General features: G+C 38.4%; 1 protein-coding gene, 1 long non-coding RNA gene and 1 pseudogene across 3 annotated transcripts in view; 2 read left to right on the top strand and 1 right to left on the bottom strand.

Annotated features, from left to right (window-relative positions):
- Nucleotides 1–3,317: 3,317 nt before the first annotated feature.
- On the bottom strand, nucleotides 3,318–4,483 carry LOC119767129. The gene is made up of 3 exons (XR_005277341.1): nucleotides 4,234–4,483; nucleotides 3,618–3,836; nucleotides 3,318–3,541 (listed from the first exon to the last, which is right to left on the bottom strand). It is a non-coding gene; the product is annotated as an uncharacterized LOC119767129 (long non-coding RNA).
- A 709-nt stretch (nucleotides 4,484–5,192) lies between these two features.
- Nucleotides 5,193–6,339, top strand: LOC119766107 (annotated as a pseudogene).
- A 5,745-nt stretch (nucleotides 6,340–12,084) lies between these two features.
- The window catches only part of LOC6036907 (failed axon connections), a 97,958-nt gene continuing 88,667 nt past the window's right edge, over nucleotides 12,085–21,375 (top strand). Inside the window, exon 1 of one of the 2 annotated variants that reach the window (XM_038252180.1) lies at nucleotides 12,085–13,197. In XM_038252180.1, coding sequence (XP_038108108.1) covers nucleotides 12,757–13,197 — 441 coding nt within the window. In that variant the 5' untranslated portion in view covers nucleotides 12,085–12,756. The remainder of the gene's footprint in view (nucleotides 13,198–21,375) is intronic. The other variant, XM_038252181.1, reaches the window with a different exon arrangement.

Raw genomic sequence — 21,375 nt, 5'->3', positions numbered from 1 at the left:
TCACACATTTCTGGGTGCGCGCAGCGTTGAGTGTGTGTTAATATGTTAAAAATGTAATTAATAAAGACGACAGCACTCACAGCGCGGTTGTGGCCTGGCCTGGAATTGCGCGTCGCCCCGGTTCAAGTGGTTGTTATTAGCTATACGGCTGGGGCCAAGTTTGCTTACTAACGATAGTACTCTCCAGCTGAGCTCGTTTATCGAATATTTAAAGACGCTTTGAATAAGGAATGGGCTTTGGAGTGTTTACGTTATCACATTTTATGAGACATTTTTCAATTAATTATATTGATAAATCGTTAAGACTCTTTTTCATAACTACAATTTCGTTTGAGGGATGCTTAGTACAACGTATTGTGATCGCTAACATTAATTTTCAATTCTCGGATTGTTTCTGAATTAAAAATAATTTTAAAATAAAAAAAAATATTATGTGTAGCATGTTTAAAACGTTTGCTTGTTGTTTTGTTCAGAATTCTGTTACCGTGTAGAAAATTGAAGAGGAAAACCTACCTGAACTCGCTTAGATGCTGTTCTCCTACATACATTATTTAAATGTTTAAACCATACAATTATGTTAGGCTGGCATGAATTCGAGATTGAAATTGTTCTTTGAGTCATGGCATACGATAAAAAAAAACATTTTTAAATGACATTTTCAAAATTAAACAAAGTTTTTTTTTTTTTGATTCTCTAAGTTACTACAGTTTCATTTAAATTCTTTACAGATGTTTAAAATATTGCAAGTTTCGTATGAAAAAATATGTAAAAAAACAAACAAGTTACCTATTATAAAACTAGTCGCCGTCGTGCTAACTTGTCGCACGTGCATTTTGGGCCAAATTGAGTTAAGTACGCCATTTTGTGCACCTTTTGACCTTCACAGATCTCCAAAATTCGATTCCAATCAATAAAAACCGAAAAAACTCCGTGCATTTTTGTCGCTCTTCATATGAAACAAGTTTCAATCTTGTCGTGCTATCTTGTCACTCCCTGAAAATTGATGTAAGTGCGACAACTTGCCAAAGGGATTTCCGGTCAGAACGCGTTTGACGCACGTACAAGCCAGACTACCGTAAACATTTGTAATTATAACTCGGGACTCCAGCAACCAACTTCAATCAAACTGCGGGACAATGCACAGAATGGTCAGACAAACAAAACGTGTGTGTTGTTGTTTACATTGCGTGCTCTAGTTTTTGTTTATTCAAGGTCAAACATTGAAACGCGTTTTTCTCGGAACGCCGAAATGGCGGGTACGACAAGATAGCACGATGACGTCGAACTGATGTATTTTTTTTTATACAAATCATTTGAATTTGGTTCAAACTTCAGTAAGTTATCTTCAACTATGTTTAATTGCCCATTTACGAGAAACTAAACCCTCCAAATAATAGAAAGAAAAGTAATTAAATTCATATCTCTTTAGTATGGTCATCTAGAGACTAATGTTTGAAGGCTGTTAAAGACAAACTTAATAGAAAAAGCATAGTTCTTTTTCTATTAGCTTTCAACCAAATTAAAAACAAAACAAACACAAATGAAAAAAAAATTAAACTCAAATTATCATGCAAAAACAATTTTGCATTTGGCATTGCTTTTTATTTCGAGTTTTATTAACCCTTATTCTTAAAAAAAACCCAAAAAAAACCTGGGGGCACAAAAGTACAGTTCAGACTCGATTATCCGAAGGTCTTGGAGAAGAATTACTTCGGATAATTGAATTTCCGGATTATCGAATGACAAAAAAAAGTGTTCTTCGTTGTCTGATTCTTGACTGTCGAACTTAAGTATGTCACCTTAACTACGCTAAAGTGATTTAGAATGTTTTAATTCAAGATGGCGGCCAAAGTGTTGGGGTAAAACATTGAAAAAAATGCATTTTGTAATTTAATATGCAACCAACTATTCAAATTTGATTGACACAGAACCCGGGTTTAACATCAAAGTAAGAAAATGAAAAATACGATTTTTTGTTTATAGTTCGATTATTTTAAGTCCCATACAAACTTTCGGATAATCGAACTTCGAATAATCGAGTCTGGACTTTAAACACGAAAATCAAGATTTTCATTGAAAAACTTCCCGAGCAGACGGAAATAACTTGGGAAGGTCAGTTTTTGATATTGTGAGAAGATCAAAATCCGTTATTGGGATGATCGGATTAGTTGTTAAAATAACAAATTTCAATAACAAAGATTTGTTCGAAAAATAACTCAAATTGTTATTGCTCTGTTATTTCAATAACATACTAATAACATAGAATCCAGAACAATAGAATAACAAGATTAGTTATTCTGAGCGACGGATGGGGAGCACCCAAATAACAAAAATCGTTATTTATATGGATTGCTTGCATAACAAAAAGTGTTATTATTTTTTCACATGAAAAGCTATATCCCGAGCAGAAGTTTGTAACCGAAAAATAACATAATTAATGAAGCATAGCACTGTAACTCAGGCTGGTACAAATATGGGTCATATAAGAGTTGTAATAACAGAATTGTATAACAGAAATTACTCCAAGAGAAACAACCAAATATCTGAATCTGATAAAAAAAAATAACATAATTATAACAGCAAAGAAAAACTTAAAAATTCAGAAATAAAACTGATTTTGATTGGCATATTTATTGAGTGAAAACCTTCGGACTAATAGGTTCGAGCAGAAACTTGCAATAGAGACCACAAAAGAATTGAGTGTCGTTAATGTGGTTTGATTTTTTTTTGTTTGAGGGCAGACTGCTGGTTTACAAATCCACATCGGCCCATTTATATTTACTTTTTGGCTTAAATTAATCTGATTTTAAGTCGCATTAGCTATTCCGCTATTTTGACTTCTGACCGTGCTAAAAAAATACACCGATCTCTTCGTTAAAAATGCGTACGTAGTTCACCAAATAAAGTAAACTCTTTTTCCACTTTTGTTCGCACGTGTTACTAAAGGCAGATTTGGCCTGACTTGTAATTTGCTTAGCAGAAAGAAGCCATAACAATGAAGGCATATTTATTGTATAAAAATAACGTTTTTTAATGAATGAATGTTTAGTTTCAATAGTTTGATTTTAATTCTTCTAGCACGTTTTATGTTTTTTTCTGAAAAGTAGTATACTTTGTCTTAGATTGAAATGAATAAATTACTCACCCAAACCAATTTTTGATGTTCTGGTGGAAAGCCTAGTAGACAGCTAGATAATTTTGCTGCTGGCTGAGATATTATCCTCCGTTAAATATTAAATTATCTATAAAAGAAAAAAAATATATCACAAAGTGTCAAGTTCCTTTAAATACATACACTTATCTAAAAGCAAACTCCAACTTCTTCGGCTGCCGCTGTATTTTGTAATTATGATTACGAGCGACTTTGCGGAGCTTTCGAAAATACATGCGGCAGGAGAACATTTATGTTGTCGCTGGACAGTTCAAACTGCAGCTCGAGTTTGGCCGTAGAAAAGAGCTCCAGACTTCGTGCTGGCAAAAACCGTCTGCGTTGTCGACTGACCAAAAGTTCTGCATCCAGCTGACATGGCCGCATTCTGATCTAAAATCGAAAAAAATATTATAAAGATAGTTCGTTTCGTTCACTTTTCAGCAGCTTTGCCGTCGTGACAACTCACCATAAAATTCTTCTTCCTTCTTCGTAGTCGTTCCGCAGGTGGATGCCGCCCGCGAATTCTTTCCAAACAGCAATAAAATTACCTCCGGTGCCCCAAAAAGTTGATGCACTTGGTCCTAGATGTAATCGTCTTCTTCTTAATCGAAGCCTTCGTCCAATGCCAGCTGTCGTCATCGCCCAAAGGCGACTTTTTCAGATTGCGATCAGATTCATTTCATATCTGAAAATCAATTAGAAAAGGCGAAATCATAAACATAAACATTGCAACCAGCAATTTTTTCTGATTTCCGGAAGCGTTCCAGATGCTCAAGTAAACAAAGCTGAAAGAGCTGTAAACCCTTCAAAAAAAAAAAAAAAAGAAGAACCATTGTCTTTTGCAAGAAGAACATTTTCAAGCTTTTCGATACCCTCAGCAAACGTCAAATCAACACCAAATGTTGCCGGATCTCTCCCGGAAAAGATCCGGAAGCATTTTTGTATGGTCTGACGTTTGCGGAGGGTGCCGAAAAAGGTAAACAAATCGCTTCAGGCATCGGCCATTTCAAACTTGAAAGCAATGTTGCCGGAGCTTCCCGTAGAAATTCAAAACACTTGTTATCAAACCGAAAGGAACCTACCTTTAAGTTGAGCAACACCGGCCATCCTTGCAGTTGCCCTCGTCCGGGAAGATGTTCAGGTTTAGCTCGGTAACGTTCTCGGTGTACCGACTCTCCGTTTTCTTAGCCAAATTTATCCACCTGCAACAAATTGTTGATAATTTTTCACACCACTCGATATATTTTTTGTTTTCACTGAAAGTAAACACAAACACAATCGTAATGAAACTCGGTTCTGCACCCGCGATTCGCGACGAATCGAAAAAAAAATGCGACTGATGATAAACAAACCGCGACTCGATCCGCTCGATCGCATTTTCTGTTTTGTTGTGACCGTTTTGACGTTTCGCGCTGGAGAAGCGAATGAAAGAGAGATACTGCGAACAGTGTTGCGCGTTGCAAGCAAAATTATAATGCAGTAAATGTGATTTTATATTTAAAAAAAAATCTGTTATGAATATAATTTTATACAATCACCACTTCAATTCGGTCATAAATTTCAAAAGTTTTTTTTTTATTTAACATTTAAGCTCAATTTTAAGACGCAATCATAAATTACTCAAAATTGGGTAAATGTTTTGCCCATTATATAATATCTGTAGTAATTGTTTAGAAATCTGTAAAAAAAAAAGTTACCGAAATTGCTGAATGCCCTAAGGGAGCGTTCTTTTATTACGTAACGCAAATGGGGGGAGGGGGGGGGGGGGGGTCGATGGCCGTGCTACGCTCCATAAAATATTTATAAAAATTGTATGGAAATTTTGTTACGAGGGGGGGAGGGGGTCGAAAAATCCGATTTTTTGCGTTACGTAATAAAAGAACGCTCCCTAAAAGCATGACAGCGAAAATGTCAAGAAAAAAATAAGATCAAAACAATCCCAGCAGGCCATTCCGTGTTAGTGCTTGAAATTTTTGAGAAACTCGTCAGTGTTAGGTGGAATGTTGCTATTTTGGCTGCTGTCTGGGATAATTCGTGTCAAATGCTGCTGCAGATGCCAGAAGTGAGTTTTTTTTTGCAATGTTGATTTTACAATCACATCACTACATTTTCTACAGGAAAGAAGCCACTAGGTAAGGGTGCCCGGCCCGTGCCGGAGTGGTTCCGGATGGATTGACTGTTGGCGAATCAAAAGTACTGAACGATCCGCGTGCTTCATCCCGAGCGTACACTTCCGCCGGCAAGGTCGAGCTAGAAAAACGCAAACAAGAGCAGGCCAAGTTTGGGGTGTACTTTGACGAAGATTACAACTACCTGCAACATCTGGAATCCGGAAGGAACGTAGTCTACTGGGAACCTGTGCAGCCGGTGAAGACGGCCGGGCGGATAAGGTCAGCACCAAGCTGCCCAGCTCGGTGTTTGCGTCGGAGGTGGAGAGGTTGATGAAGAAGAAGGTACACAGGGCCTGGGCTGTGACCGGATTGGGATTCGGACGTGGTGGCTGGGCTGGACGAGGATTTTGACTTCGAGAACCTGGATAATGCGTTGTAAGATAACTTTATGGAACCTGCCATGGGAGGAAAGGTCTTCCGATTACTTCGGTGAAGGGGAGGAGGGCGAATACAGCGAGTAGATTCGAAAGAGGCCGGAACGTCCGACGAAGACGAGATTTTGACCGCATGCGTTTGACCGGAAGGAGACAAAGTCACGCTTCACGGAATACTCGATGAGTAGTAGCGTGATCTGGAGGAATGAGTTTCATACGAAGTGGCGCAACATCAATTCGAAAACCGGCCTGCCGATGAACGTGCTCGGTGTGACCGTCAGGGTCAAGTTGGGCCAGCACGAGAGTCCGTCGGAACCAGGCGGTCCCAAGTTACTGTGCAACAGCAGTGTAATCTCCACGCTGAGCTTGTCGATCCGGTCGAAAGACAAATCGCCCGAGGAGAAGTGCGAGCGCAAGAAACTGTTGAAGGATGGAGCGGCGGATAGAGCGCAAGGCCAACACGCTCATGTTCAAGGATGAGGAGAAGCAGCAGGAGAAGAGATAACTGAACAGCCGCGTCAACGCGGGAGTAAGGATCGAATTTGTGAAGGACACGAACACACACACAAACACACATACTAAATTGATGGAATACATTGTTAAATCAAACAAATGGTTTTTTACTTTTCTCTTGAAGAACTAATGGAGTGCTTTTGTACAAATTGATTCACCTTCAAAAAAAATCTTACGTAAGAACAAAATCCAAACGCAACGGCTACCGGAGGTAGGGTCCATCCATAAACCACGTGGATACCCTAAGCCCGCTCTCACGCACACTAGCACGCCATTTGTTTTGCTGGCGGGTACAAAATTTAACCTCAATCTTTTTCGTGTACGTACATGCGCACGTAGATAACTCTATTAGTATTCTGATCACGACACGATGTAACGCCACGTCCCTAATACATGTAAGAAATTGCAAAGAAATTGCTCATTTTTAATTTCGTATTTAATCTTTTATTCTTATCTTTTCTTAATCTTTTATTTAAAAATTTACAAGTAATAAGGAAAATGACAAACAAATTACAAAATATGATTTTGATTTAAAATAACAACTGAAGAAAATATTTTGATACTTCCTGATTTTTTTTTCTTAATTCAACAGATTCAGTATTTATGTTGTTACAAAAAAAAACTAAGTGTACCATTTTTTTTGTTAAGGATATGTTACGACGGGATATTCCCAATAAAATATCAAACCGATAACAGTTCCTGTCATTATACAATTAAGTGGAAAAACATAACTTAAACAGTTATTATCATCTTATTTCACATTTCCAATGGAATATCATACCAATAACAGTTCCTGTTATTATGGAATTAGATGCAAAAACATAACTGAAACTGTTATTATCATCTTATTTCACATTTCCAATGGAATATCAAACCAATAACAGTTTCTGTTATTATGGAATTAAATGGAAAATCATAACTTAAACTGTTATTATTATCTTATTCCACATTTCCAATTGAATATCGTCTTAATAACATTGTTTGTTAAAATAACAGAAACTGTTATTATTTTTTCTTCCAAAATTTATTTTCAAGAATATTCAATAACAGTTTCTGTTATTTTAACAAAATCTGTTATTGAAATGACATGAATTTTGTTATTACCGTCTGCCCGGGTTGTCCAATTTTTACATGTTTTTTTTTCAAAGGGCGCATATTGACTTTTTGGCAATTTGAATTTCAGGACCAGAAATCGTAAAAAATGTAGGCCATTGCAAATTTTATTTCAAGTTTCAAACAACTCTTACTAAAAGTTTGATTTTTCATTGAAAAAAACATGTGCAATCCATTGTAAACTGTTAAAGAAAGCTTTGAATACCGTTGATTTTTTTTAAATTTTTTATCAAATAGCAAGGCTTTTTACAAATTTGGAATATTAAAGCATAAAAAAGCACAACTCTTAAGAAAAACAATGTTTTCACGATGCCATTGATATTTTATTTTAAGCAATTTGTAATACTTTTTGCTTAAAAAAAATTAAAATAGGGTTGAAATATGACATTTTGACTTTGAAAAATGCTTTTTTCCAAGATCGATGGCCAAAACATTAAATAAAATTTGTACCATCCTACATTTTAAGAATCAAGTCGTAACGCTTTATGTCATTCAAAATAGTAGTTAGAGCATCGAATTCCTTAAAAATCAAAATTTAGCAATATTTAGACATCCAACAACTTTATGAAAAAAAATGTGTTCTTCGACATATTTGTTTTCAAAGATTTCCAAACAAACTTCATCAACGTGGATTTATAAGTTAATGTTGCCTGATATTGCTTATATTTGGCTCAGAGGCATAGAAAACCTTATAAAAAAATATTCAACTTCAATTTTTTGAATATTTTACCGATTATTATCATTACAGTGTTGGTATTATCGCGCTCTCGCGAGAAAAATTTCTCTCTCTCGAGTTCTCGCCGTGAGTCTCGAGCTGCCGAGAGAAACTCACCGATTGCCCGTGCTCTCCTCCGCTCGCGAACGGGCTTTCTCGCGAGCCAGAATTGCCCGTTCGAGAGAAGTTGAACGTGTTAGAAACGAACAAAAAACAACACAGCGATTGAAGTTACACCTTTATACCATCGGCTTTTCCGTATTCATAAGCCTGATAAACAAATTGCTAACTTGGGACGAACGGATAGCCAGAGGCGCTCGCGAGCGCTCGCGCCGAGAGCGAGAACGCGAACGAAAATGCGAGCGCGAGCGAGAAGAGAAAAGTACTACAAGTTCTCTCCCTCGTTCGCGAGCGAGAAATGCTTTCCTTCTTCTCGCTCGAATTCCAACACTGCGTGATTATTATGCGTCATTGTTTTTAGATTGCTTGCAGTCATTTATTATGATTAATGTTGACCAGGGGCACACCAGAAATGCTCGATTTGCTTTAAAATCAATCGTGTTTTTCCTAAATGTCCTATCTGCAAAGAAAATCCATAAAACATAGGTGGACATGAAAAAAATATCCAAAGATTCTAAATTAAATTCAAACTTATTTTTCTGAGCTCGTCCCTGACCAACCCAAAACCAGAACCGTTATAACAAAAAGAATGTCCCAAAACTTTAGTCAGCACCAGGAAATTCCATAGAAAGGCACACTTCCTAACTTAGAACATACACACTCACTCACGGCGGTACAGCATAACTGACCAGCATGACGCGCCGACGATGTTCGGAGCTCACCCAAAAGGAAGAAGAACAAGGGAATTGCTTCTTTTTTTCATGTGCTGGTGGCACGATTAAATTAAATGCCAAATAAGTCTACAACCGAGGAGACGAATCTGACTCATGTTCTGTTCCTCCTCTGTCTGTATGAATGCACACGTGCGATAGTGCTGTTGATGATAAAGAGAACATTGGGTTCGTGTTCGTTTTTGTGGAAGATCGCTTCTATTTCGCGGTGCATTCTTCCTAACGACGTATTCACACTGTATGAATGGGTGCATCCCAACGTAGTATGCGTGGATCGTTGCTTGAAAGAGTGTGTTTGTGTGCAAGCGGTATCATATTTGTATTGGTGTTGCATGCCACGATGAACGCTGCCGCACCCTTGTGTTGCTTAGCAACATTACGAATGCACCCAAATGAAAGATCTCGAACAGTCAATGAGAATAGTACATGTCACCCAAAAAGCAAAAACTGAAAATTGGTTTATTGGACCTTTAAAAAAAATCCAGATGTTTTTGCATTCATTGACTGCAATTTAACATTATGAATTTTGTTATTTGTGTTGCAACATTCACTATCAAATGCTATATCATTGCTATATCAATCTTGTCTAAGAATTTGCCCTTCTGCATTTGGGTGTACTGCAGTTCATTTCATTTGGAACAAACCCATTCGTATCAAATCGTATTCGTTTAAAATTTTACGCAGCTATAGAAAAATCTGTATTTAACAGACTTGTCATGCTAAGAAAACCACAAATATCTGTAACACAGATTGTTTTAGAGTGTTTATTTTTAAACAAATCGTTGTATTTTTCTTCAACAAACTTGTTTAGTCCCGTTCGAGTTCTAAGGTCTACAATTGGCGCAGAACGATTCTTGGTTTCCAGTTTCATGAACGCTTGTCTACGTTCCATACAAAAAAGATCTCTCTGAGGGTCTGAAATTTAAAAAAAAATGCTAAGGTGTTTAAAAATCAATTAGGAATTATAGTTGTATTGAATTTTTGATGTTTAAAATCTCGTTTTATTCAAAGAAAAGTATTTAAAATAATTCTAACCTTGTTCTTACAAGGTCTTTTAACTCCGACTTTAACATCTCACCTCTCCATATAGGCTCTCTAAAATCGTCATGTTCATGCTATCTTGTCGTTTTTTTACCTTTAATAAACTAAAATGAGGCTTTAACGGTCAAATCGACACTGTCGTGCTCACTTGTCGCACGTCGCTTTATGACGTTCGTTTTAATGTTTGACCTTGAATAAACAAAAAAACGAGAGCACGAAATGTAAACAATAACAAACATGTTTAGTAGAGGTGGCAAAAAAAGAGCGAGCCGCTCAAAGAGCCGGTTCATTAAAAAGAGTGAACGAACCACGGCTCACAAAAAAAGAACCGCGGTTCTTTTTTAAACTCCGGTCTTTGAAAGAACCGTTCCGTTTGATTGAATTTTCAACAAATTGTTGTGTTAAATTTGTTTTTGAGCATTGAAAATATAATTTCAAATATTTCAATACTAATAAAAAGTATCCCAACATTGTTCCTTGGTGTACTTTTTCGAGTACCGTCATCAGGGTCTTTGGGTCTGAAGGGTGCAATTGGGTCATACAAATTTCGACATTTTTGTATGACTCAATCTCACCCCCAGACCAAATGTCACCCCTGATGACGGTACTTTAGGATAAAAATCAGCAGGTTAAAGAGGGGCTATTTCCCGTCATTTTCAGAGCTGAATCGTCATATTTCATCGAAGGTCGATAACAACTTTCTTTTCAATATATAATTGAAGACTCTCAATAGCATTGAAGACAATATTTGAAAACAAGTGAATAGTTTTTAAGCTCATATTTTCAGCTTCCTATTTTTTTTTAAATTCCATTCTAATATATATTCTAAACAAAATGACGATACTTTTCATTTTACTTATCGTACATTAAAGTATTACCCAAATACTAATTTCAGCATTTCAAATAGCTTACCTTGTAAATTAATACCAAAAGTCTACTAAATAGCTTAGAAATTTTGGAAATAAACTAAATCCTCTTGCCCGAATAAACTCATAGACTTTGTAGTTCAAATCAGTAGAAAAAAGATAACAGATTTTTTTCTCTAAATAAAATATCAGCATTAGTTAAATTTTGGCAGAGATAAACGCAATTTTAAAATTAAAAGCAATTTCTCCAAATTTAATTTTGGATGCCATTCAATTATTCGAACGTTTAGGTTCGAGTAGAAATGTTGACAATGAGACCGTTAAGGCCTATGGTTTTCAAGGGCATCTTTTCGTTTTAGTTATTTTTGCCAAATTATTTATATTATTCCAATGTTAAATAGCTTTCAAATCGCACCATGCCTACAAAATTATCACTTTCATCCATATTTTGAAAAAGAGCGAAAGAGCCGTTCAAAAGAGCGGCTCTTTTTAATGAGCGAACGAAAATGAGCGGCTCCTAAAAAAGAACGGTTTTGCCCACCTCTAATGTTTAGTTTGGTTGACCATTCTGTGCATTGTCCTGAACTTTTTTTTTTTGAATTTGGATGCTGCAGTCCTGAGTTATAATTACAAATCGACATCGCGAACTTACATAAATTTTCAGGGTGTGTCAAGATAGCACGACAAGACTGAAACTTCTTTCATATGAAAAGTGACAAAAATGCACGGAGTTTTTTCGGTTTTTATTGAATATCTCAGGATTTAAATCGAATTTTGGTGATCTGTGAAGGTCAAAAGGTGGGGCATTGTGAGCTGCACAAAATGGGCTTCTCAACTAAATTTGTCTCAAAATGAACTTGCGACAAGATAGTAAAAGCCCGACGAAATGCAATTTATACTAATACTGTTCTAAAACAAACTTTAAAGTATCAAACTAAAAGTTGTCAAACCAGCGGGGTTACTTGTTGGTGTATAAGAAGCCAGTTCCAAATGACACCAACAAATGTACCGTTCAATGTATTAGTCCATTGATGATCATCGTATCGTTTCATTCATTCTCCCGCCACCTTATTCCTTCACCCACATACCACAATCAAACACACACACACTCTCACGCGCTCTACACGAGAAAGCTCGCTCTCGAATGAAACTCCCTCTACACAAAGCGGTTTCCCGCACACACACACACTCCCATTACCGCTCTCCGCGTTTTGGTAGTGGTAAAAGGACGCCGTTTCTCTGCCCGTGTGTTGAACGGACTGGCACGAAGCATAGCCAGGCAGAAGCATAGTCGCAGCCGCCTAGATCTGTATCGAGCCAACCGCCCCAGCGTTCACACACAGTGTTCCATTCCAGTTATCTCTCTCTTCTCTGTTGGTTGAGGATTAGTGCCCGCCGAGGAGCCTACTTTGGTCGTAGTGACATCCCCCCTCTTCGTTCGTTCATCGCGCGAAGATCATCGTTCATTCATCGCCGATCATCGACACTGTCTATCGCGGCTTTCTATCGCATCGCATCGCGTTTGGAGTTTCAAACCGCCGTCAAGGGGTGTGCAGTACAGTACCGTCGTTTAACCGTTTAACATCGTGTGTGTCTCTCGTTGTGTTCGTTAGTCTGCCAAGTGACGACCCTAGAGTGAGTGTCCTGAGCTGCCCTAGCCTAGCAACGCCTACCCGGATTTTTCGTCGTGTCCTTTCAGGAGAAAAGTTATTTTCTGAAAGAAATCCTTGGATTAAATCTCGGATAAGTGATTTTGATTGAATCGAAAGTGATTGACAAAAAAAGAAGGAAACCTTCCAAGTGATATTTCCGGCCCATTTTCAACAGGCCGAAATAAAAAAAGAGCGAAGAAGTGAACCCAAAAAGTGCGAAAATTTCAACCGCCGTAACGTTGTGTGCGTGAATTTTCTGCCAGATTTCTGCCCGAGTCCCGAAGAACACATCGCATCCCGAGAGATAAAATGGCCACAGAAGTCGAGAACAAGCCTCTGACCGCCGCCGCCGGCGAGGAGGAGAAGAAGACCGAGCAGCCAGCGGCTGTCGCGGCCGAAAAGAAGGCCGACGATGCTGCTGCGCCCACCGCCGCTGCCGCCGCCGCCACTGCCGAGGGTGGTGACAAAAAGGAGGGTGAGGCCGCGGCCGCCGGAGAAAATCACGCCGCCGGTGGCGGAGACGCTGGCGCGGGTGGCGATGGGGCGGCGGCCGGTTCCGGCACGGAGCAAGCCGCGGCCGCTGCTCCGGCCAAGAAGGAAAAGGAAGTGAAGCCCACCGTGCACAAGGCTAACTTCGAGAAGGACGTCGTGTACCTGTACCAGTTTACGCGCACGCCACTGCTGCCGTCGATGTCGCCGTACTGCCTGAAGGTGGAAACCTGGCTGCGGCTGGCCGGGCTCAAGTATGAGGTAGGTGACGGATGAGTTTGGAATCTTATTTATCAAAATGTATAGAAAGATTGATTTGAACATGATTCCTAATTAAGAAATAAGACCATTTTCAAATGTTATTTTCAATTTTATCGATGTCGTTTTGAAGCAAAATTAAAAGAAAGTTTTTGCCGTCAATTTAATTTTTGAACATTTTGACAACCTTTTTCATACAAACAATCGTTTTTTTCCTTTGAAAATTTATATATCTCGAGTTTTTTTTGAAAAGGTCCTATAAACAAAATTTTCACTTTTTGCTTTTTGGGTGTTTTTGAATACCCCTGACTCAAGGCGGTTCTAAAAACACCCAAAAAGCAAAAATTTAAAATTTTGTTTATAGGACCTTTTCAAAAAAAAACTCTAGATATGTTGAAGCTGATTTCCTTTAATTTTTTTAAATAAGTAAAGATTTTTTTAATTTTATAATCCAGCTTCAAAAAGCTCTGTTACAAAAAATTTTGAGCAGAATTTTGTGAAATTTTGCAGAATCATTATCAACTTAAGGGGTTACATACATGTAAATCGGCAAAAATGTCAGAGGTTTGTCTGAGCACACACTTCAACTTTTTCAAAATCTTTTTTAGGACATTAAATTATACATTTTCATCTATTAACAAAACAAGTTTGAAGACATTTGGTTGTATCATTACCGGGATATAGCTATTTGAAGTTAGCAGTTTCAGAAAACGGGTGCCACGATATCTCAACACTGCCTTGACCAAATCGGCTCAAAATTTTGTTAAAGACTCGTTAAACCGGTCCCGGGTGCATAACGAAGGCCGATTTTCAAAAAGTTTATTTTAAAAAAAGATAAAAATATTTTTGTGTTTTTCGTATAAAAAATCGTCAGTTTTTGATTTTTGTATTTTTTGAAAATTCAAAATTTCAAAATCGGGCTTCGTCATGCACACGGGATATGTCTTTGGGAGTCTTCACCCAAAATTTCAGCCAATTTGGTCCGTCCCATCTCGAGATATCGTGGCACCCGTAAATCAACTCAGTGTTAAGAGAAAAACGCTTACAAAGTTTGACAGTTTGCTTTGCGTATGGCAAAATTCTGAGCTTAAATCGTCTCTAACTCAGTTAAATCATGTAATATCTTCATGAAACTTTCAGGAGTGATTGAAATTTATCTTTTGAATGGATTGAATACATTTTCTGTAATATGAAATTTTGTAATTTTCTACATGTACCCCTTAATTCACGAAGTAAAATGAGAAATATTAATTTTGAAATTTGAGTACAGTGAAACCTCTTTTTACGCGGTGCGTTACGCTTTTCTAATTTGTCGATTTCTCTGGAACGATGCAACATTTTTAAAATCTTTTAAAAGCAATTTGTAGGTTTTGTTCAGATCTACAAAATGCTTTTTGAAGCTTGCAAAAATATTGTATGGTTTTAGAGAAATCAACGAAATAAAAAGCGTAACGCCACAACGTAAAAAGAGGTTTCTCTGTATGTACTTCAAAATAGATTAGGCAAATTTAGAATCAAAGCTTTACAAATCATTCATTATTTATAAGCTAAATGTTATAATATGTTTTTCTTTTCATTTTCCGCATGTTATAATAAATTTCTTTATTTATTTTGAAGAACTTAACAGAGATTTCAAAATAAAATGGCTCACACTGCTTTACGATTTCTTTCATTCAAGCCTTGAATAAAGTTCATTTACATTCAAAATGTTCTTCATGTAGAATAACATGTTTTAAACTTCACATTGTATTGCACAAGATTTGGTTGTGAATGTACAATAAATTATTTTTTGTAAACAACATCTTTAAAACTGATATTATTTGTTTCCTTTAATTCCAACGAAAATTACTTTTATAAATTTTGAAGAATGCTTGCATTTAAAAATATATGTTCAAATGCAATGATGTGCAATTTGACACTAAATTATTTCAAATTACGCGGCATTTCGTGGTATTTTTAATAAAAATTTCATGGCCGAGGGCGAATTCCACGGATAATTTAAAATTTCAAGCCTGGTTGAATAAAGTATCACAATATTCATTTTAACACAGTTATGCTACTGTCACAAATTTGCAAAACATCAACGAATTTATAAAAAAAATCCGATCTGTAGTCCTGAAACAAAAAAAAAATTCAAAGGTTCAAAAAGCATTTATAAGATTGAAATTGTATAATCAATGTTTTCTAATCAGTTTTTTTTAATCAATTGTTTTTCAAAAGTTTTTTTCAATGCAAAACTTAATTCTCATTTTGTTGTGTTTTCCATTCTTTGGCAGACTATTATCAAGCTGACAGCTCTTAGAAAAATCGAACTGGCGCAAAGTTCTGCGTTTGATGGACAATTTTGTTCCACACTTAATAAATCTAGAGTTTTTTTGTTCTAAAAGGTCCTATAAGCTATTCTCTTTCATATGTTTATAGGACCTATTAAAAAAAACTCTTGAAATATTGTTGAGCGATCCACGTAGGTAAATCTTTATAAATTTTTCGGTTTTTATGAAATTCAGATTTGAACATCTGGAGCAAAATTAATTCTAATTATTAAAAAAAATATTTTTCTGGTCAATCTTCAAATCTGGTGGTACCTTAAAATCAATAAGTTTTGGAAATAAATATTGAAAGTTAAATAAAAATTAAGTCTGCCACATCTTTTTAACAGCCTTTTTCAGATCACAAAAAATCTTTGAATTTGAATTTGAAAATCGCTTTGCTAATGCTGTTGTTCTTTCCAAAACCAATGAAACATATCAAAATATAGTGCCAACATGGTTTAAAAGGCTCTTCCAATTTGTCCCGATTCGCCCAAGTAGATGGTAGTCATAATCTAAAAATACATGATTTCGTGCAGCAATTCTGTTGAGTGTAATTCCGTGTATTCCTCGAGCAAATTTTGAATCATCCCTTCAAATCCGTCGTGATGATTCACATCCACAGTACATGTTTGCATTTGTTAACAAAAGAAATAAACATGTCGCATGAATAAACATGTATCGATTTTCCCGTCCTCGCTGGCGATTCAATCCTTTCTTCTAACTCAATTCAGCCAGGATCTGGTTCGGCCTAACTTCGCACCCCATGCTGGCTCAAATAATCTCTGCTGATAAAAGTAGCAGCATATCAGATTTATCCACTTTTCCCCCCATCGAATCTCTTTCACTCTCTCTCTATCGATGTACCACCGACCGAACCGAGACGTGTGGGAGTCTGAGTTGCTGCCGCCGCCGCCGGAAAGCTCGTGTCCTCCCACGCACGCATGTCCCACAGCTTGCCCCAATGTAGTGTCGTCTCGATTTCCAGTTCAGGCAGTTCTTCTTTTAACCCCTCAGAACCGGTCCTTTTTCGAAGCCCCAAAGATGGTCTCTCCGGGAAGACTGCGGCCAGGTAGGGTGTGGTGGCGCGAGGTCGAAAACTGCAACGATCATGTGCAAAAGTGTCCCACACTCTCTATCTCTCTCGATTTCTCGTGTCGCTCTCCGAGTCTCCTGTCCCACCCGAATCCTTCCAGTTCGGTTTCACCGCGGAGTAGTTGTGAGGGTGCAAACTCACCGCGCACCAACACAACAAGGACACCACTCGGACGGTTGTGTTGGTGATGTCCTCGGGCGTACTCCCGCGCCAAAGGACGGTGATGATGATGATGACGGTTGTCCCGACACGTCACCAATACCGATGTCCTGGAACGCGTACGTGTGTACGGACACGTGTACGACATGCTGAAGTGGTCATGTCTCAAAGTGCGTGTGTGTAGGCTTCATGGTGGACGGAGATTCGTGCCTAAAACCGTACACCTGGACTGGAGAGATTGCTCCGACACACACAGCAGATGAGACAAAGGAGAACCCACCAGAGTGACGATAACATAATGAATATGGTGGTTCAAACGGGGGGAACTCCCCGACTATGGAGCGTGACATGCATAAAAGTGCAGTTTCCAGATAAGAACTATTGAATGAGCTTATTGTTCAGGAAAGGATCATGTCTCGATATAACGTTACTTCGAATAGCGTGATTGAAGCATCTAATCATTTCTTGATTTTATATTTTAAAAACTGTTTTAAAATTAAATTGATTTTTTTAATTTAACTGACGCTCTTAAAATATCACTAGAAAGGGTTTTTTTTAAGGACAAGTCATCTGAAAACAATGAAACTGGCAACACGGAACTCAAATTTGGCAAGAAACTCGCAACACTGCTGCTGTCAAAGCATGTAGTAAATACAAACACAATTCGTTGTTGTTGTGCTATCTTGTCGCACTTGCATTCTGGACCAAAGTGAGTTAAGAAAGCCATTTTTGCGGCTCACAATGCCTCACCTTTTGACCTTTACGGAGGCCCAACATTCAATATAAATCCGTGCATTGTTGTCACTCTTCAAGTTTCAATCTTGTCGTGCAATTTTGACACAACCTGAAAACTGATGTAAGTGCAACAACTGGTCAAAGGGACTTCAGGTCAGAACGCGTTTGACACACGTACTTGCCCGACTACCGTAAAGTATTGTAATTATAACTTGGGACTGCGACAACAGGTTTAGCCAAACTTCGGTGGTCAAACAAACAAAAAGTGTTTGTTATTGTTTACATTTCGTGCTCTATGTTTCGTTTATTCAAGGTCAAACATTAAAACGCTTTTTTCTCGAAACGAAAAATTATTGTTTTTGTTTTTAGGGAGCGTTCTTTTATTACGTAACGCAGTAGGGGAGAGGGGTCGGAGTTTGATTAATTATTTATGAAAATAATGTTTTTCATAAAATATATTGAAAACAAGTTAAGTGAATTCAAAGTTGAATCATCACATGCACGCAATTCATAAGATTTTCAGAGAGTTTTTGACACTTGAAGTGTTCAACTTTAACTAAGGATAATGGCACTCAAAAATCTGATTATCTCTTCAAAGATTATCACCATTTAAAACATTGTAATGACTTTGAAACCATAATGGCAAACCCTCCACACACTTGCCTTCCCAACTCCATTAGTCCCACAACGACCCAATTAACCAAAGCCCATGAAAGGACAATTCCGGCGAATATCGCAATCGCGACACCTTCTCACCCATAAATGTGTGGCGAGACATTATCGGGTTCTGAAAATTGCGAATTCCGCTTTCGACGACGATGATGTCATCCGGAAGGACTAACCCCCAACAGGTAATCCCTTCGGTCGGTTCCAGACAGTAACCATTATGAAAATTTAACGACCCCTATAAATTTGCAAGCTAAACGCGGTCGCAAAACCCACCGATTTCATCAGCGTTCCGTCCTCGTCGCGACCGTAAATTGCCGCAAGACGTACGCATCGATTCAACAATCGTCAAAAAACACGAAATGACAAAACGAGAAGAAGAACTAGTTCTCCGGGGGATGGCTCGCAGACAGGTTCTACCTGTTGTTGGCGCGCGTCAGGAAGGTCGTTGTCTGTGGACAAGTCGCGACGCTGGGTCGTATTACAACGAGTTTGCCTTCTTTACACCCTCGAATGATGGCGCGACAAAGTCGCGAGACTAAACTGTTCGTCAAGGACCATGGCTAGATCTTGAACAGGGAACGCCAAAGGCGACAACCAAATTAGCGCGAATTTGTAATGGTTGTAATCTTCTTGATCATTCCACAGATGAAGCCTACTGCAAGGACTAGGGGAAATATACCCTTTCTAATCAAACACCTATCTTCGTCATATAAAGAGTTTGATGCTCGATTAAAGCTCCAAAAATACTATTTAGGCTATAAACTTACCAGCAACAGCACCGCCTCAAGTAAGCACGCAAATTTCACTTGCGCTTACGTTTTCAAAGCGCTTAAGGTACAAAATGGCTTCCAACTACCGTCAACATGTTCTTTTGCACATTAGTTAGTCACTCACTTGAAAAATAATCCCGAAACATGTAAATAATCGGCAAGCGCCATCAAAAAAAAAACAAACGCGCCACGTCTTTTGACGTTTAGTTTTTGACTACCCATTCCAATCGAAGGCTGAAGAAAACCGAGCGAGAAGCGAAGGCAAATAAAGAACAAATGGTGGCCACCAACACCAACAGCAGCGCCTGTTGGAGTGAGCCAGTGATGCCAGGAAATTTTCTCTATAAATGCTACTTTTCGTGAGTGTTCGCTTTAAATTTCATCAATTTTGGCAGCACTAAGCAGACCCAAAAGAGCGCTGGAAGAAAAAAGAACTAAGCTGAAAATAGGAAAATGGGCGTGGCCCAATACATTCGACTGATTAGAATGCATTTGGGAAATATTTTTTTTAAATGCTTGTAAAAGGAATAGCATAACTTTTAATAAAAGTGAAAATAAACAGAAATGTTCACAAAAAGTTGCTCTCCTCGTTGGTGTACTTGGTTTTAGTAAATTTCAAGGAACACTCCAGATTATCCAGCATCATTCAAACACGACCGCTTATTAGGCTTGAAATGGGTATATTTCCCCTAGTTTAATCAAAATGTGGTTTCATATGAAAATTTGATTTAAGAGAAGCTAGAAAGAACTTGTTCTACACGTGTTTTTTCCGTCAGATTTATGAATAGCTACTTATTCTGAAGGGGGTGATTCATGACAACGTTTGAAGTTTGATTGATTCCTTCCGGAAGTTGGCAACTTTCTCGATTGAATCGTTCACATATGCTCAAATATGGACACCCCCAGGGGAAAGAAAATGCCACTTCCCTTTACCAAAATAAAAAGTAGCAATCGGGCGCGATACTCCCCAAAAAATAAACAACAATCCATCAATCAGTGTCGATTTGATTTGGTAGCTCGCACACACATTCGCACAGCAATTAGACAGTGAAATTTCAGCTACCCTGGCTGGAAGTCCTCCTTTACGGCGGCAGTTTATAGCACCCCGGGTTGAATACCGGTGCTAATTGGACCCCGTATTGGAAAGTCTAGCATCTCTCACTGCTCCTCTCCGCGCAATGATAATTTATTTCCTAATTGCTAATTACCTCGGCGGCTGTGATTCGCACTCACCAATGATGGTAAAACACCACCCAATTGTGTGTGTGTGTCTCGTTGTTTATCTCGACTTTTTTTTCGCAATCATCTAAAGATTGCCATCAACTAGCTTAGGCGCTACAGGTTGCTGGGTTTCACCGCCAAGTCCGGACCAGATTTGGAGATAATCATCAACGGGGTTGACCCCGGAGACGGGAGAAATTTGAGGCCTCGGATGATGATCTTCTCGGCACGAGTGTCCAAAATCGGCTTCAATTGGACTCCCGTGGTGGTAATAGGGTTGAGAGCAATTGGAGGGTGACTCCCCTCAGGGTTCGAGGAATGAACTTGTAGTTGCTCGAGTTCATGATTGCTTTTAACAAGAAGTCAGGGAATTCTGAGTTTTTTTTTGCCAGGAATCCAACTGAGAGCAGAGTTCTCTCAATCTCTCAACAGAGTGAGCGAACTGAGAGGATTTTACAGACAAAACAATCAAAAGCGCGAATCGATCCCCCAACCTTTGACCTGTCAAGTCCGTGCTTCTACAGTATCGGCCATCATGACTCGACTAGAAGATTCTCTTCGCCATTAAACTACCAGCTACTGAACAGATGAACTTGGTGTCAGCAGCATTCTCACAACACAAATCGAGATCATTTTACTCTTGGTTTAGGATATTCAATGAAGTTAAAGCTTGCTTTGTCCAAATAAATCGAACTCGCGGGTTAACCCTTCAATCAATCGTTTGGATTCGAATCCTACAAAAGGGTCACTGTCAGCTGACAGCTATGAAAAATAACCATGTGTATCAGTAACGTAATGCACGTCTATCAAAAAAGGAGTCATGCTGGTGGGGTGGGCCGGCCCGGCTCAATTGGATCAATTGAATAATTGAGTAAATTGTATTAGCCCCGGCAGCCAGCCAAATGTTACTCGATATGAGTGGATGCCACTGAAGTTGAAGCCCGCGCTCCCTCGATTTTTCGATACTGTCATTCAATTGAATTAACCGTTCGATATGGGTTTTCAATCGCTGTGAAAAAAGGGTGGCATTTAGCTTGGAATGCTGGTATTAAATCTAGCTTCTCAGCACTAATAGCCATGACGGAATCACAGTTCGGCTGACTTTCTTCGGTGCAATCATCCCGCTCCCGACCACAATTCTCAATGTAATAAATTCATAAAAATATCCCGTTCCGAGGGAGTGCATTCCTTAATTTAAATAATTATCGCGCTCTCGCTAGAT

Source organism: Culex quinquefasciatus, chromosome 2, assembly GCF_015732765.1.
Source record: "Culex quinquefasciatus strain JHB chromosome 2, VPISU_Cqui_1.0_pri_paternal, whole genome shotgun sequence".
NCBI classification, from domain to species: Eukaryota; Metazoa; Arthropoda; class Insecta; order Diptera; family Culicidae; genus Culex; species Culex quinquefasciatus.
The sequence above is the reverse complement of the archived record's forward strand: the minus strand, read 5'-3'. Positions and strand labels throughout refer to the sequence as shown.